General features: G+C 42.5%; 1 protein-coding gene across 1 annotated transcript in view; it reads left to right on the plus strand.

Annotated features, from left to right (window-relative positions):
- LOC138287577 (sodium- and chloride-dependent GABA transporter 2-like) overlaps positions 1-18,412 on the plus strand; it is a 731,527-nt gene that overhangs the window by 590,987 nt on the left and 122,128 nt on the right. Inside the window, exons 7-8 of the mRNA XM_069228135.1 lie at positions 5,145-5,248; positions 15,880-16,004. Of these exons, the coding sequence (XP_069084236.1) occupies positions 5,145-5,248; positions 15,880-16,004 (229 nt within the window). The remainder of the gene's footprint in view (positions 1-5,144; positions 5,249-15,879; positions 16,005-18,412) is intronic.

An 18,412-nucleotide genomic window follows, 5' to 3' on the forward strand; every position in this document is an offset into this window, starting at 1 on the left:
CTCCTCTCTTTACAGGTCTTCAGGTCCATGAATCCACCATTAGTTGCTTGCAGTCCTACTTGGTTCTTGCAATAACTCTTATCACAACTTGTAGTGTGTCCTGAGGAAACTTGCAGTACTTTACTCCTACCTTCCTGGGCTCTGGGGTGGGGTATTTTACTCACCTTCATGGTTTTCTTACACTCCCAGTGCCCCTCTACACTCTACACTTGCCTAGGGAGGAATTTGTGATTCGCATTCCACTTTCTTAGTATATGGTTTGTGTTGCCCCAGCCCTATTTCTTCCTATTGCATTCTATGGTATTTTCTATTGTTTCGACTATCCTATGACTATTTACTTACCTGATTTTGGTGTCTAGTGTATGTATTGTGCATAATACTTACCTCCAGAAGGAGTATTGCCTCTAAGACATTTTTGGCCTTGTGTCACTAAAATAAAGTACCTTTATTTTTGGTAACATTGAGTATTGTCTTTTATTGTGTATAAGTATTGTGTAACTATAGTGGTACTGCAGGAGCTTTGCATGTCTCCTAGTTCAGCCTAAGCTGCTCTGCTACAGCTACCGCTATCAGCCTAAGCTGCTAGAACATTACTACATTTCACTAATAAGGGATAACTGGACCTGGTATAAGGTGTAAGTACCTAAGGTACCCACTACAAACCAGGCCAGCCTCATACACCTTGTGGCTGCTTTGCTGCCCTCAAATGCCCATCCAGCTCTGGGTGGCCACCACTAGTATGCGGGCCATCAGGGGCATCAGGTTCCGACGGGCACCCCGCCCTCGTTGGGAGGCCAACCCAGCTGCGCCTCCGCGGTCTTCCGGGCCCAGTATCTTAGGTCCTCCCACCTTTTCCTACAGTGGGTGCTCCAACGGCTATAGACCTCCAGGGTCCGCATGTCCTTGGCGATGGCACGCCACAATCCCTTCTTCTGATGACCGCCGGCCTCCAGAGGTAATACAGACAGGAGGACACCATTAACCATACAATCCAGCCTGTCACACATATGGCCCACAAATACCATTTCCGTCTCTATTGGCACACACATCACCCGGAGCTCTGCATGTATACTACTACCAGACATACCCCCCACCCAAATGACACACTACTGGCACACACAGCTCCATGCAACTTTGTCACATGTATCGTGCCGATGGTGTACTCACCTGTTGTTCTGGAGGACCATACAGCTGTCCATACAGGGGTAGGAGCCCATCCACCAGGCACTCTAACTCCTCCGAAGTGAAGGCAGGGGCCCTTTCTCCGGTCACACGGGCCATGGCAGGATCCAGACGGAGGTCACAGCAGAACATGCAGTGGAGATGTTGTCCTGTGGAAAGTCAGGAATCAAGTGAGGTTTTAGACAGAAAATGGCGGTCACGTCTGCAGCGGTGTACACCGTCATCGCCGCTGGTGATCCCTATTGGACACTGTACTCCATAGAGCCACATTTTAGCCAATGAGGAATAGCACGGCGTTGCAAGACAACCTTCCACCATGACGCCCAACGCCAGTGCAGTTACCTCACTTCCACCTGTTCATACTTACAGGACAGGCAGTCACCATTTTATGGTGGAGGACAACATTCTGAAATTAAAAACTGCAACATTGCTGTAAATTGCACATACATTGCCATTGAAATTGTCCAATTACATACATGCTCTATGTACACTGAGGTGGTGGTTCCATTGTTCAGTTTGTGACACCCTACTCACTCTTGTGTCCCTTAGATACCTACCACAGTGGAGGAATAGGAGGAGGAGACAAGACACCGTGTACAGACCCCTTGTGTACTTGGCTACACTGAAGGTCATGCACATTATATTCACCTATAGATTGGACAGGGCCAGAATCACAGAGCTGTCTGCACAATTGGAGCCTGATCTGATATCAGCTATCTGGGATGCCATTGGATTCCACCTGTTCTATCAGTGCTTTATTTCCTGGCAACTGGTTCTTTCCAAGTGACAGTGGACTTGGCAGCAGGAATGTCACGGCCAGTGTTCTCAATCGTGCTGACAAGGGTTTTGTCTGCCTTGGTCAAACACATGTACAGCTACATTGCTTTCTCCCAAGTTGAAGATTTGGCTATTGTGAAGGCTGGATTCTATGCAATGGGACATATACAAAATATTATTGGGGCGACTGATGGAACACATATTTCGTTTGTCCCCCCCCCGGCACTATGAACAGGTGTGCAAATGGTGTGCCTGGCAGACCAGTACATCTCCCACGTCACTGCCAAGTATCCTGGGTCAGTGTGTGATGCCTTTGTCCTGAGGAACAGCAGGGTGTGGCTAATAGGTGAGCCAGAGTCCCCAGCCAATGGATGTCAGTTTATACCTTCAGGAGTCATCCCCCATACCATTGTGTAAGGCTAATGTTTGTCCCTCAATACTTGCAGGTGACTCTGGCTACCCAAACCTATTGTGGTTCCTGATCCCTGTGAGGAATGCCAGGACAGAGGCTGAAAATCAGTATAATGATGCACATGGGTGAACCAGGCCGATCACAGAACGTACCTTCGGCCTCCTGAAGGCCAGGTTCAGATGCCTCCATCTGACAGGTGGATTCCTTTGCTACTCCCCTGAGAAAGAATTGCCAGATAGTTGTAGCATGCTGCATGTTGCACAACCTGCCCCTCAGAGACATGTGCCCTATCTGCATGAGGAGATTGGAAATGCCTCTGTGGCAGCAGTGGACAGTGAGGACAGTGAGGATGAGGAGGCAGAGGATGAGGATGTGGACAACAGAACATCAGTTATACGTCAGTACTTCCAATGACACACAGGTGAGACAGTGGAACTGACCATTCCTCTGACTATTTATGTTTTCAGTGTGGCTGTAGCAGGATGGCATTCAGTTCCTTGGCATCTGAACTGACTGTCACCAATGCCTTCTAATTTTGCAGATGTTGGTATCATAACAACTGTGTACTGATGTGATGACTACAGACAGTACATCTCATTATTTGCATGCTATCACAGAGCGCAGGTCATTTGCACAAGATGTAACTATTACCATAATTTCACATTTTCATCACATAAAGCAATATCAGTCAAGTTGTGTTCAAGGGTGTTTATTTTAGTGAAATTTATAGATGAATAGTGCAATGGAATGGGGTGATGGTAGAGGTAAGTTCAGGGTATTGGTCCAGTCTGTTTGTAGCACAGGTCCAGTGTCCAAGGGGCCATAGGAACGGGAGCAAAGACAGTTCAAAGTGGACAAGGTGACTGAGCGGGACACAAGGGGGACATTCAGGAGGGTCTCATTTCCTGGCTGTGGTCTTGGTCTTGGCAAGTGTCTCTGGCATCTGTCTGGGTCGCAGGGAATATTTGTGGGGTGCAAGGGGAGGGGTGCTGGTGGTCTGTGGGTTCTGTGGCAGGGCCTCCTGTCCACTAGCTGCAGCAGATGTGGTGGGCTGTTCAGTTGACTGGCTAGTAGAAGGGCCCGCTGGTTTGCTGTATATTCCCTCATTATGTTGGCCATATCAGCCAGCACCTCTAATATGAAGACAATAGTGGTGTTGAGGGCCTGCAAATCTTTCCTTATCTCATGATGGTGTACCTCCTGCAGCCGCTGGTTCTCCTGCATGATGTCAAGAATTTGGCCAATCCTGTCCTGGGATTGTTGGTAAACCCCTAGGACATTAGTGAGTGCCTCCAGGACAGTCAGTTCCGTGAGCCAGCCCTCTCACTGGTGCACAGCTGTCCTTCCAGTATCCCTGTCCCCCGTGCCTGTGTCCCCTGATTGGTGTGCCCACTGCCACTACCACTGACCCCAGGACCCTCATTGTCTTGCCTGTGAGGTGTGCACTGTTGTCCCTATACAGGCGGGCACACGGCTGATTGACATGTGCTGGGAACAGAGGTGTGGGGATGTTGGGTAGGTGCTGTGGTGTTCGATACTGAGGGGGGAGGCTCTGTGGTGGACTGGGAGTGGGCTGGGTTAGCCAACTGACCAGTGGTCCCTGATGGGCCAGGAAGTTCATCCAGATCCAGATGTCCAGAGTTACTGTCATCACTGGGGGCATCTTCTGTTGGGGGACTGGATAGCCATGGCACCTCCTCCCCACTGGGATTGGCTGTGGCACCTGCGGGGGTGTAAGTGATGTATTATGCATCATGTCTATGACATATTCTACATCTCTAGCTTCCCCTATATCGTTGCTGTTGCCTTGCCACCTTTGTTTGTGTATGGTGATGGATTGTTAGTTCTCCATGCTGTGCATGCATAGATGGTGGGTGAACATGCAGGGATGGGGGGCTGTACATGTACTGGGTATGGTATGCAGGGCTTGGCATTGGGGTTAGTCATATGTTCAGGTGCACTGTGTGGGGTGGAATGGACTGTTAGGAGTCAGGTGAGGGATGAATTGGCATGCAGGTATGGGGGGGTGAATGTTGACTCACCAGTGTCCATATGGGTCAGCAATGCCAGAGGAACATTTATGTAATTTTGCCTAGCGCCAAATTAGGCACCCTTGCACTAGAGTGCAAGTGTGCCTGCTTGCAGGGAATGATTGTTTATGTGCAGGAAGGTGTCCCATCCTGTCCATAAACAATCAATAATGGTGATTTCCTAGTCCTATATGTGTTGCAGAATGCAGCACACGTAGAAGAAGCAAATTGTCATTACTTAATGATTGTTTATGTGCAGGAAGGAACAACTTCTTGCACATAAACAATAATTGGTGGTGTTTTGCTCTTTCTATGTGTGCTGCAGAAGGAAAAGCAAAAACGAGGAAAAATAAAAGTACTTCTCCTTGTTGTACCATGCTAGCGCTACTTCCCGGGTGGCTTGAGTTTTTGATGCTGCCTCAGGTTTACGAATACTCGTAAATCTGGGGCAGCATCAAAAATGCAATTGGTCTTGCAGTGGAACACCCACAGCAACAGCCACTGCACACCCCTCTGCCACAGAAAACTGCATTGGGGGGCTAATATTTACAAGGTGGCGTTAAGCCACGCAAAGTGTAAATGTGGAAAGGGTCACAGTGCCACCGGAAAGTCGCTAAAAGTGATGCTCCAGTGGTGCTAGGGGAGCAAAAATAGGACCCTATATATGTATGTAGCAGTTGGTTATGGTAGTATGAAACTAGCATCCTTGATGTTTGATTTCTTGGTTTCTTCTCTATCTACAGGTATGGATGGATGCTGGAACACAGATCTTTTTCTCATATGCCTTATGCCTGGGCTGCCTTACAGCTTTGGGAAGTTATAATAAGTACAACAATAACTGTTACAAGTAAGTTTACCATATGGATTGTTTCTTAGTCAATCATTTAGCAGTGATTTTGCAATAAAAAAATGCACTATCTCTCATCATAACGCAAGAACTGTGAGTTAGGACCACTGTATATATGTATGTGACTACTCTGTTTCCAAATAATTATAGAGTTGCCACACTTGCCATATAAGCCACCAATGGGTTTACACTATCACATACTATCAAAGTAAAAAAAAAAAAATATATATATATATATATATATATATGCACCACACATTATGCTGCATAGTCACAGAGTATTTTCAAATGTTAACCGGTGACCTTGAATTACTGATTCATTTATTCAGTTGTTCAACTGGTAGTAATGAAATGAAATGTTTGCCCTGGCAGTAATAATGTGTGCTTAAAGACATCCTATAGAAGGAATATAACCGCACTTCATTGACACCTATTCACAAACTGCACTTTGTAGTAATTTTAGTAGTACTACAATAGTACCACTCACATACTACAAAATTCTAGTTACAGACCTATGTTGACAGATGTCCGCCTTCACCTTGCCTCTTTTCTATGTAGAGTTCTCTGAGCCGGTTGCAGAGGTCTCTGCACAAGTAGGTATAGGTTGTAGTAGTAGTGGAAGAAACCTGGGGGTGTGGCTGGAAAATAGGGAATGCTTAATACTAAATGGGCTAGTTTTAGGGAGGGGTAAGTAAGGGTTTATTGAGGAGCATAGGACTAGAAACACTCACCATCAAAAGAGTAAGCATTTGCTGTTCACAAACTAGATTTCTGAAGTTAAAATAGCCAAAAATGACCCAATGCAGTTGTGAATGTACACCAGACCAGCTTTGGAGTAAGTCTAATGGCCACTCAAAGGTACTGCAACACACTTTCATAGAAAATAATGGAGACAGTGACTCAAATAACACCCCATAGGAAATAATGTTAAATAAAATGCATTTTTTCCAAATTTTAAACTACCCTTGTATATGTTATTTAGCTGTTGTAGGCTATAGTAAACTTAAAAAAATAAATAAAAGAACATTACATTTTTGTCAACGTTTACTAAAAAAATAAATTATTTGAAATTAATGAATGTGTTTTAATAACTTTTACTGAATTATAACTAAATATAAAAATAATAGTGAGGATGTGTTTTGTTCATTTATTTTTAATAGTAACAATTATATAATAAATTCAGATTTTATTTATTTACTTATTAGTGTTTTCCAAGGTATACATTTTTATTGGCATTTGCTATAATCTTGACTGCAGATTTACAACTTTAGTTGTACTGCAATAAAACACCCCACTCCGCCCCCATTGCTCAACGTTAATATCTGCATAGGGCAAGGTATATACTACATCACTCAGCATCCAAATCTGTTTAGAGCGAACACTAATGCAATATACTTTAAAAAACTCCAGGTCTCCCAGGCTCTTGCCTCAGTGTCAGCCACCCAACCCCTTACCACCCAACTCCTACCCAAACAAGCATCATAACAATCGTACCTGTACTATACTGTTGCGGTCATGGATGACCTTCACGGTGCCCTTGCATCAGGCATCTCAAGTAGCTCAGCGAGCATCACTGCCTATGCCTGCAAATCATCTGCCAACTTATTGTCTTGGTTTTCTGCATACGTCTTTCTTCCTCCACCCTCCACAACCCACTATGCCATATCTCTCAGACATTCATCCAACAGTGGTGGGTTAGGGGAGATTCATCAGATTGCCATCTTACATTTTTTCGCCACCAGCCCTAGGAGTATGAATTTCTGACTATGTTTTTTCTTTTTTTCATACTGGGACAATACTAAGCAGGGTTGTCTGATATCTTTGGTGATGGTCCAACCTGTGGACCCATTTAGCCTAAAAGTGTGGGACGCCCCCAGATCATGTGCAGAAAATTTGATCCAGCTATGAAGCAGCATGAACAGGAGGATGGCTGCTCAGGCTAAATAGCATGTAACATTTTAGGAGATAGATACACCTGGTGTACAACATTTTACTGTATTAATTTTAATTGAGCATTAGTGGAGGTACCCTTCACCCCCTTCATGTATTACCCCCCATTCTTTAACCATAAGTGGGTCACCCAGTGCCTCCTGCCATCTGTCCTGTATCGTCAGGATGTGCAATGGAAAGTCCTCCTGTAATGCCCTGTAAACATGTGAAATCAATTTCCTTCTACCAGCTATCTTGAGCAGAGTAATAAGTGTCTGCAACTCTGGAGGTACCCCTGGATATTTTGACCAAATTCCCCTTGCTGTAGTCACAATCTTAGCAAATTGCAGTAACTTCCCCGGTCCCAAATTAAAGGTGTCCATTGCACCTGCTAGTGTTATAAATTTATCATTGGGATATAGGACTCAAAGGGTCTCACAACCCCTGTGCCACTATTGATCAATAGACATTATTTGTGTGATCTTTGCAAAGGGATGCAAAGTCCAGATACACATTTCCAGTGCATAAGGTGTGTGACACAGCACCCGCCAGACTACCCCCTTCCATATCTGATACACTTTCCCAACCACATCAGCACAGAGCTAAGAACACCAGCTGCCATCATCAAGAGCTCAGGAAGGGATAACTCTCCATGTGCACCCTTCAATGAAAGTTTCTTCCAATTGTGCCTCTCGTCCAGCCAGTGTACTGCATGTTGCAACTGGGCAGCCAGATAATAAAGTTCCAAGCATGGCAACTCCAATGTCCTCCTGTTTCCATGCTGGTCTGAGCATAGCTAGGCCGACCACTTCCTCCCAGTGGCCCATAGTAGTTCTACAATCAATTTATCTAATTCAAGAAAAAACCTTCTAGGGATGTCATACTTAGTACCCTGGAAGACATATAAACATTGTGGTAAGATGAGCATCTTGAGCAGAGCTATCTTACCCATCAGGGACAACCAGAGAGTATTACACAATTTAACTGAAGATTTCAGGCCTTCTAGCACCCTGCCTATATTTAGGGTAGTGAACGACTCAAGCATCCTTCATTATCTTAATCCTAAGATTTCTAATGCTGAAGTTTCTCACAGGAGACCCACCTCCAGGAGTACCTCTAGGGGGACCTCCCTCAGAGGGTACAGTAAAAATTGCTTGGACTGAGTCTGGCTCACGCAATGCCCAGATACCTCCCCAAACTGCAATAGGGTAGCCAACATGATAGGTACTAAGTAGTCTGTTTGTCGCAGATACACCAACAGCGTAGTCGGCATACAATGAGACCGCATTGCTGCATGTGTGGTTAATTATTAGTGTATGTTAATTTACTTTTTTATTTTACAATAAAATATTTTTCATGTTTTTATCATAAATATTAAACTTTATTAATGTAGTGTAAAGTTACCACCAGATGCAGAATTACCTGTCTTCACACCCGTGAAACTGGGGGTAGAGACTGCTAGAATAGAATTTATGAGTGCAAAGTTACTACTACCAACTTTTCACATATAGATGGAGGTCTCCACCACTGGGACGTAGATCCCTCTATATTATATAAAGGAAAAAATGATGGAGTTTAACAATTATTATAAAGATTTTAAAATAGTTAAATGCAAAATAATAAAGTTGAAAATTAAAAAAAAAAAGGTTTATTAAGTCTCTAAACATGTTTAAAATATTTTAGTGTTTAATATTTTTCACAGATTAATGAACATTATTATTTTTTATTATACTTTCCCATAGGGTGATCACCCCTCTAGTTATGGAGATCTCGGCCTACATGTGAAAAGTTAAAATCAGTATCTTCACACTTGTGAATTCTTTTAGTCGTCTCCTCCCCCTAATTTCAATAGGCAGAATCATGTAAGTCTGCACTCGGTTGTACATCTAAACTCAAAATAGTTAAATAATGTAGACTTATACCTAGGTACAGGATTATAGTTACACATCAGTACATATACTCCTGTATAATAAACCTTTGTGACTCGGGCCCTAGCAATGAAAAATACATAGCACAGCCTTTTAATTTAAACGCAAATCAAATCCTAACAACAGACCTAGCCTACACTGTAGCCATAACCCAAACCGTAAGTAGTTGTTGGAATATCACATTACCTGAATATTCCTTCCTAAATATCTTAAACAAATATACTGCCCTGTTAGAATTAATAATATAAAATCTACACCCGATTAAATTACATTCTTGTACAACAATATTTAGAACACATATTTATGTCAATCAGTGGTTTTGTATACAATATTTTGTCATCCGGTCAACCCTAGACCTGAAACCAATATCTTACCTTAGCCTAACCACTGCCCTGAAACTGTCACTGAAACTAACTCTAGGCCTGATAACTATAGCTCTAACCATTACTGGATACGTACCTTAATACTCATATAAGCCCAAATGATATTATGACACTAGCTGTCTTTGTCCTGACAATAGATGCCCACAATACTTTTGCAGAGTGAAGATTTCCAGCCACTTATCGTGTTGTATTATTCCACATAATTTCCATTTGTCACATAACTTAGTTACTCTTGTTGCATACATTGGCACTCTAGTACAGCAAACTTCCACTGTTTCTGGTCTGTTACGTGCAGTTTGGCTTGAAACCACACTCTTATCAGCAATAGCCTCATAACAAAAACAATTATTTGTACCACAATATGTAAGCAAAAATATAAATCAAGTACATCCCATATGGTGATACTGGAATACTCATCATTCCTTATGCAAATTGACAAAACAGTTCTCAGGCTTTTTTTTCCCAAGCAGCACACTTTAAAAAAATCTTCTTCTTCTTCTAAACCCCTTATAATGGCTTAATTACTTCCTGCATAAGAGGCACTGCCTCCAGAAACATCGGACCTCCCATGTCCTCATTTCTTTCCAATGCTTTTCACAGTCAGACGGCACCAGTCTCTGCAACACCTTTAAACCTTTGCAGTTAGCTGACTTCAAAGGTGATTGGGACTGTTTGAAGCAAAAAGAGCCTTGAATAAAGACCTAATAACATAAGAGTGTGATACAAATGCATGTTCTCCTGGGTTTCTAACATCCTTGCTTTAAACTGTGCTCCTTTTGCAGCCCTAGTGCCTTTTTGAATGTGCCAACAAGCTATATACCAAAATACTAGCAACCAGATTATCAGAAATCGTCTCAGACATCATTCACAAAGACCAGCCAGAATTTATGTGTGAACAGCAAACATTTGATACATCAGAAGAACCATAGAACTCATAGACGTGGCAAATAAAAGAGTATCATGCAGGCCCTGTTGGTGCTGGAAACTGAGAAAGCGGTTGACAAGGTCAGCTGGAAATTCCTTCTAAAAAAAAATAATGATATAATTTGGCCTTGGAGAAGTATGGGTGTATACGGTGATGGCTCCATATGTAGACCTGACAGCCAGAAATTTGGTGAACAGAATACTGTTGATCTGATGTCCCTATTGGTCTTTGCAATGGACTTCAAACCATTGGCACCCATCATTCACAGATGTGTGCTTGTGAGGACTTGATTTTGGAGGGACAAGAACAAGATTTTTCTATTTGCTGATGGTGGTGCCTTGTTAATCCCAACAGACCCCTTACCTTCCATCAAGTGTTGATCTGTTTTGGAGGGATATTGAGCTGTATCCTGCTACAAAGTTAACACACACAAATCAGAGTTACTCCTAATACAAGTATTTGAGGAGATAGGGAGCAGGCTAAAAGAAAACACGTTCCTTATAATATCTTAAAGTAAATTTCCATAAGAGCATTACTGCAGTCTTTAAAGCCAATGTATCCCTTTTAATAGAGGGAATTCAATTGTCTAGTCTGTTCCTTTCATGGATAAGGAGGATTAACACAATCAAAATAGTAGTGATCTCCAAGCTGCAGAAATTTTATTTCCAGTGACTGTCGATAGTAATACACTGGAGCAGTCTAGAGAAGTTACAGAAAGACCTTCTGAAATTGACCTGGTGGGTGAAACCAGTAAGAGTCTCCAAGAACGTATTGAGGCAACCAACTCAGAAGGGAGGATTAGGTCTCCTAAATGTCAAACTATTACAGGGCATTATAGCTATGAGTAATGGGGGAATGGACACATACATGTTCTAGTAAACACTGACTAAACATGAATAGAGCAGTAGGAGAACACTATTGGATAACTTATGGATAAGAAAGTGTCAACACCAAAAAGACAAAAAGATACCGAAAAGATTGTACTGCAGTCAGATGGATTTGACTCATTATTAAACAACTTTCCCATCACCATTTGAGGTGTCAATCCATATGATGAGCATTTCAGTCCGGCATAGAAAACGCACATACGACTTTGCAAGAGGGCAATTGCTACCAAACCTAATGAAAACATAGAAATGTGATCATTCAAAAACTGCAATAAGACTTGCTGTGAAGTGGGAGAGAATGAAAAATGTATTTATTTACTTTTATAGCACTTCCCAGAACAAGTTAGGGTGCCATAGTGCTTTACATCATGCATACCTTATACAGACATAATGAATGAATGTGTAAATCATAGGAAATGTTAGAAAAGACAATGTGGTCTAGGATTCATGTCATCCCTACTGGTAGGCATCATTGCATGCAAATCAGCACAGTAGCCAAAGTTGCTGCATATATTGTGTGAAAAGAAGAGAGCACAACAGTGCCATCTCTACTAAGACATGGCACTGTTGTTTTTTCCCATAGCACCGGTTTACATTAGGCTGTCTTGCACCAACACACATACCCTTGCTCATATATCGTCCAAGGATGTGAATGTGATGTCAAACAAACATTTTGTATTGGATAGGGCATGCATCGATTTTAAACTGGAAGGTTACCCTTCCAGTACACAATTCCATGTTTTCACAAGGTTTAACACTTTACCACTTGGTATGTGTTCTGAACAGTAGCACATGATTTGAGGAGATGTAGTGTTCTGACCCAAATCCCTTTTTACCAGTGATGGATGAAAGGGATTAGCATCAAAATCCAGGAGTGGTTTCATGGAAACATCAATGTACCCATGCTCCATCTACAGAATGTCCACTTGACACAAAGTAGTGCAAAGTAGACCATAGTGCTACTTAATTTTACTTTAGGGCACCAATACTCTAAGTATGGCCTGGGAGCTGCATGCAGCCGTCCTGACCTTTTCATGCAGCCCCTTGGTGAACAGCAGCACCAGGCTGCTGTTTACTGGCTCGGCACAAACAATAGAAATTTTAAATAAACAAGCATTTATTTAAAGGTTACTTGGTGTAAAAGAATGGATCTAGGGAGTTTTGCATGCTTAACCGTAGAAAGAACTTCATTTTAAAATACATTTTGCTGCAAAAGTGTAAAAATCTGACAGTCTTCAAACTTCAAAAAGTGTATTTAATTAGCATACAGAACCTTGTCACTTTAGTACATCAGATTATATGAGCGCATTGAACAAAATGAATTTACAAGTGATAGTTTTCAAACATGAATTTAGAAACATTAATTCTCCCCCCCAAACACTGACAACAATAACAACAGTAAACTAAAGAGGCAAGTCAATTGTTATGTGCACTCTCTGGGTGGGCTGCGTTCTTATTATACATATGCAACATTATAGTTTGTTAAATCAAACACAGGGAAAGGTTTGTACAGCACACTTGTATTTCAAGGTCCTCTGATATGTGATTATGAGGAAAAAGGAGTGCGAGTGAAATAAAACAATTTTCTAGGATCACACAATTTGGTATAGTGGAGCAGCCGGGATTAATCTCAGGTTTCACGTTGTTCAGTTCAACCACTAGAGGTATATGCTTCGCTTAACCTACACCCACCGACTGCCACCCTGCTGGCATCAATGCGGCCCTCGTCACATCACAGACCTAAGGTGTTGGCCCCTAGGAAAATGTTTGCAAGTACCCATGCTTTAGGGTCCTTTTCCAACACAATTTACGATTTGCTCTGCAAATAAATACCAAAGTAACACTTTGCTCCAGGTTTGTTTCACTTTTGTGATGCAAATCCGGTGCAAAGTGTTGATAAATCTGATACGACAAACTCGGGATGTAAAACATTATACTGCGGTTGGGGTTGTCTGTACTAATACAAATGCATTAGTACCCAAATGAGTCCATTTTTAGCAAACTTTGAACGATGAACGATTGAATAGTAAGCAAAATGATTTAAAATCTGTTCCTTGCAGTTTGCATACAGCACTTTGATGCATGTTGGTAGCTCACAGTGCTATATTAGAAGGATGGTAACTTATGAAGTGTAAGTAACAGAGTAATCTTTGTGATAAAAGCAGTATCCCACTGAACTGCTGCCCAAAAAAAAAATCTGTGATATGTATGCTACATATTGTGCTTTGCAGCAGGAACATTTACCTACTGTAGCATGTGTCAAAACTATCACTATACAGGTCATAGATATTTCCATCAAGGGTATTAATCAGAAAAGTGTATTATCCCCAGAAAAATGCAGCACACAGGAAAATCTGTACAGGATGGTGTTAGCTCCCCTCTATGATGACACCGGTCACACCGCCCTAAAGTCAGCACTGCAGAAGTGTCAAAATGCTTGAAGTTTCAGATTAAAGAGCCAAATCCACCCAAATGGAGGTACTTGGAAACAATGGGAAAAGAAGCAGGCATGGAAATAGCAGAGAAGAAAAGAACGGAGCCTGGAGAGATACAATGAAATCAGTAAATATATGGTCCACAGGGACTCCAGGAGGGAAATAATGGCATATTTGTATTTAACACCTGAGAAATTAAACCAGGTGTTCAGTTGGAGAGAGTGAGGCAAAAAGGGAACATCTACTCATATCCGGTGGGCATGCCCATCACTGTCAACCTATAGGACGGAAATACTAGCTGCAATAAAGAAGATGTTTAAGCTCCTAATTCCTGGAGGTAACTAAGGAGGGGGAGCCCTGTAACTCCCCTGTATTTGGGCTAGAGATACTGGTATAAACTAGAGTATACAGGCGAGATAAATCTATGAAATTATATCACTCCAAAGCGAGGAAATAAATTGCTCACTTGAAGACATTTGTTGTCTCTTTTATTTTCGATGCTTTTAGTCTGTTCTTTGAAGGCTTTGCCCCATCAACAATCTCACCATTTCTAGTGAATTCTGGCAAGAAACTGTGGGAAAGACTTTTTTTTTAAAAATAGTGGTTGGTGTCATGGATCCGTTCTACACTGATAATCACAAAGTTTTTTACAATAATATGAAGAAATAAATCTAACAAACAAAACGTAAAAGAAAAGTTCTTTTGAAATGAAGTCTTTCTTTTTGTATGCTGCTGCCCTTTTGGGCTAGCAGTCTATTATGCCGGAGACAACAAATGTCTTCAAGTGAGTAATTTATGTCCTTGCTTTGGATTGATATCATTTCATAGATTTATCTCGCCTGTATACTCTAGTTTATACCAGTAGGTTCCTAATTCCAGAAGGCCTAAATGTAACAGTTATGGGCATGAAACCAATAATATGGGAAATAATCACAACTAGAGGGTGGTCAACTATTAAAAACTGCTAAAATACAATTGCACAGCTGCAGAAGCAGCCAACAACCACACATTCAACTTGTGGTATCTTCGAAGTTGGGGTGAAACGCCAACGGAAAGCCTAAGTGGACACTTAGGGGGTCATTCTGACCCTGGCGGTCATTGACCGCCAGGGTCAACGACCGCAGGAGCACCGCCAACAGGCTGGCGGTGCTCCCAAGGGCATTCTGACAGCGGCGGTATGGCCGCGGTCAGAAACGGAAAACCGGCGGTCTCCCGCCGGTTTTCCGCTGCCCTGAGGAATCCTCAATGGCGGCGCAGCTTGCTGCGCCGCCATGGGGATTCCAACCCCCTCACCGCCATCCTGTTCCTGGCGGTTTTGACCGCCAGGAACAGGATGGCGGTGAGGGGTGTCGTGGGGCCCCTGGGGGCCCCTGCAGTGCCCATGCCAATGGCATGGGCACTGCAGGGGCCCCCGTAAGAGGGCCCCTAAAAGATTTTCAGTGTCTGCCATGCAGACACTGAAAATCGCGACGGGTGCTACTGCACCCGTCGCACCCTTCCCACTCCGCCGGCTCCATTCGGAGCCGGCTTCCTCGTGGGAAGGGCTTTCCCGCTGGGCTGGCGGGCGGCCTTCTGGCGGTCGACCGCCAGCCCAGCGGGAAACACAGAATAACCGCGGCGGTCTTCTGACCGCACAGCGGTATCCTGGCGGCTCCCGCCGGCACCGCAGTTACCGCGGCCGGCGGGAGTCAGAATGACCCCCTTAATCAAAGAAAGAGGCGACTTTTGTCAACATGGCAACCTGTATTGTACTATATGGAAAAGGGCTGTCTAGAAACAAGATGCCCCCACATTTCTTTATTTAATGTATACGTCTGTCTGTATTTTTTTAAATGAGATTACTACGGGGCATGGGACGAAGGTAGATGAGTACAACAAGGAATTAAAAAAAGCTAAAGGCTGTACACAGTTGGTGCTATGCTGTGCTATGTCCTTAAGCACTAAACCTTTAATAAAGTGTTTGAAAAATATTCCTGCATTAGCCTTGCTTCTCCCCTTACCGTCCTAAGATTAGTTTTAATGGCAAACATACAGATGTCGTTTTCTTCAGCTTCATTTCTCTGTCTTCCTCGTTCAGTTGCCAAGCGTTGTATCCAGTTTCACTTTCTAACTCATCTTTTTTAAATCTTTTTTCTCGTTCTCAGGGATTCAATTGCTCTTTGTTTCCTGAACAGTGGTACCAGTTTTGTAGCAGGTTTTGCCATATTTTCCATTTTAGGATTTATGGCACAAGAACAGGGTGTGCCCATTTCCGAAGTGGCGGATTCAGGTGAGTGAAGGGATTACAACAATAAAGTGAGCAGTGCTCTCTTGGTGGGAAAGAAGTGCTGAGTTTAGCACCTGCCTTTGTAAAATTATTCAGATTAACTTGAAAAGTGGCCACAACCTATTAAGGTTATTTATTTTTGCTCCGGGCGATTCAGCTTGTTTTCTATAAATATTAATAGGAATTATCAGCAGCTTTGCTTTTCGCACACACACTCGTGTGTGTCGTAGAGCAGACCCAATTGTAGTTGAAAATTTACATATGCTTCTGTCTAAATTACCATTTTGTCTTCATAGCTTGGTGCCAAACGTTTTTTGATTAATGTTTCAGAAGATTTAAGTTATCAACATTTAGAAATAAGAACTTAGACTGTCTAGGCCAAATATGAAATGTAGCCGTAGACCATGTTTCAAAAACATGCTTGAAAGTATGATCAAAATTAAAAAAAGCTTGCTGTCAACAAGCACGTGACGGATGGGTGACTCTCAGCTGGCAGTGTAATGAGACCAAAATGCGACAGGGATCACATATGTTTCTTTAAGATGCTTCATGGCCTAATAATTTGTTCTGTTGTGTCTGCAGGGGAGAGACAAGACTGATTTGTATATATCTTCTGGAATGGCTCTGGCAGAAAATAACAAGTATTTTCAAAGCCCGTAGGCCTCAGCTTTAACTAGCCAAGCAATTGGTTTTGCCAATGGTTGTTGTCACCAGAATGCGAGTGGGTGCATCCAGACAAATACGAAAGTATGGTCGGCAATCTTAGAATGGGTTTCTTATGAAGGCAAAACCGTTCCACAGTGGTCGCCATGATTCCTAGGTGTGTGTGCAGAGTACGCATCATGTCCTACATGTCATTCTTAATTTACTGTACTAACACGGTGGGCAGCCATTTTAGGACTGTAAATTAAAGTGTTAAAAAAAGAAAATAAAGTCAAGCAAAGAAAATAAAAGTGTGCGGGTAGTGCGAAAGAGAAAGCAAGCAACCTAGCAAACAGGACCTCTTTTAAAGAGAAATAATAATTCAGTGCTTTAAATGGGCCGGTACTCTCCGGTACTGAGTACCGGCACTTTTTTATTTTGAGAGGGAGAGTACTGGCATATCTCAAGAAAAACGTAATACTTTTAATTGGAGAGTACCGGCACTTCTCAGAAACAAGCAGGTACTCTGATAGAGAGTACCTGCACTTCTATTTTTCCATTTAAAGCATTGATAATAATGATAACAAAAATTAAACCACATCCTTCGAGATTGGAAGTGGGAAAAGGCATGATGTAGGAAGCATTAAGGAAGGATTAACGAGTGGTGGGGGTTTCTGAAAAAAAGCAAGCAGGCGGTTGGTGTGGGGTATGAAAAGTAAAAGGGGCAGAGAGCAAGGAAAAACATTTGGAATGCAATGGGTCTCGCGTTTGCTCACTATTAGCGTTGTCAAATCCTAACTGGACTGTTAAATCCTTACTGGACATTTCTTGCCCCATAAACGGAAAATGAAAAGTAAAACAGTTGACATAAGCAAGTCAATTCAAAGCACCACGGCAGCGGTGAGCGCAAGAGTTGTTGGCTCCCTGTGTGAATGTCTAGAAAGGATCACGGCTGGGATGAAAGACAAACTAAAACCGAAGGAGGGGCCATGACGTAGTGTGATGGGCAACAAAAATGTTCACTTAGTGAAATCGCCTGGGAGGGAACTCACCACACAAAGGAGGGACATTTCACAAAACGCAACAATAAAAATGAAGCATTTAAGACAAGCACAACAAAGAATGAATAGCAGTAGTGGGAGTCGTTAAAAGCTAACAGAGAGATTACAACAGGCCTTGCGTGCTCGGCCCTAAAATTTACCCACTGACTAACATTGAAGCATGGTCAATTTTAGGCTGTAGATAAACATTTTTGGCTTTAAAAATCTGCAATCTCCAATCTGAATCGGTCTGTTGACGAGTGTGCTTATATTGTTATAAATTAGCCAGGAATGCATGCAACATCCAGCATCTTATGTCCTTTGCGTGGGAAACACCCACTCACCTACCTACACTGAACTCTTTCAGGGTTGCTTCACCCACTCGCCTACCTACACTGAACTCTTTTAGGGTTGCTTAGGACATTCTGAAATTAATCTTATAATAATACAGGCACAACTACTTTGACCTGTGATAAAATGCCACTCAAAGTGTCACAGGTTAGGCAATTAAATGTCACACATAAGCCCACTCCAACCATTGAAATGGCACACCGAAACACACGCCAACCACTGACATCATACATAAGCATACAGGAAACTTGGCAGCTATGTAAATGACAATCAATAAATACATCAATCAATCAGTACTTGTAAAGTGCGGCTTATCACCCGTAGGCTCTCATTCTAGCTTTTTTAACGTTTACGTTGCAGGGGAAACATGTAATGTCC

The sequence above is a fragment of the Pleurodeles waltl genome, chromosome 4_1 (genome assembly GCF_031143425.1).
Source record: "Pleurodeles waltl isolate 20211129_DDA chromosome 4_1, aPleWal1.hap1.20221129, whole genome shotgun sequence".
Taxonomy (NCBI): domain Eukaryota; kingdom Metazoa; phylum Chordata; class Amphibia; order Caudata; family Salamandridae; genus Pleurodeles; species Pleurodeles waltl.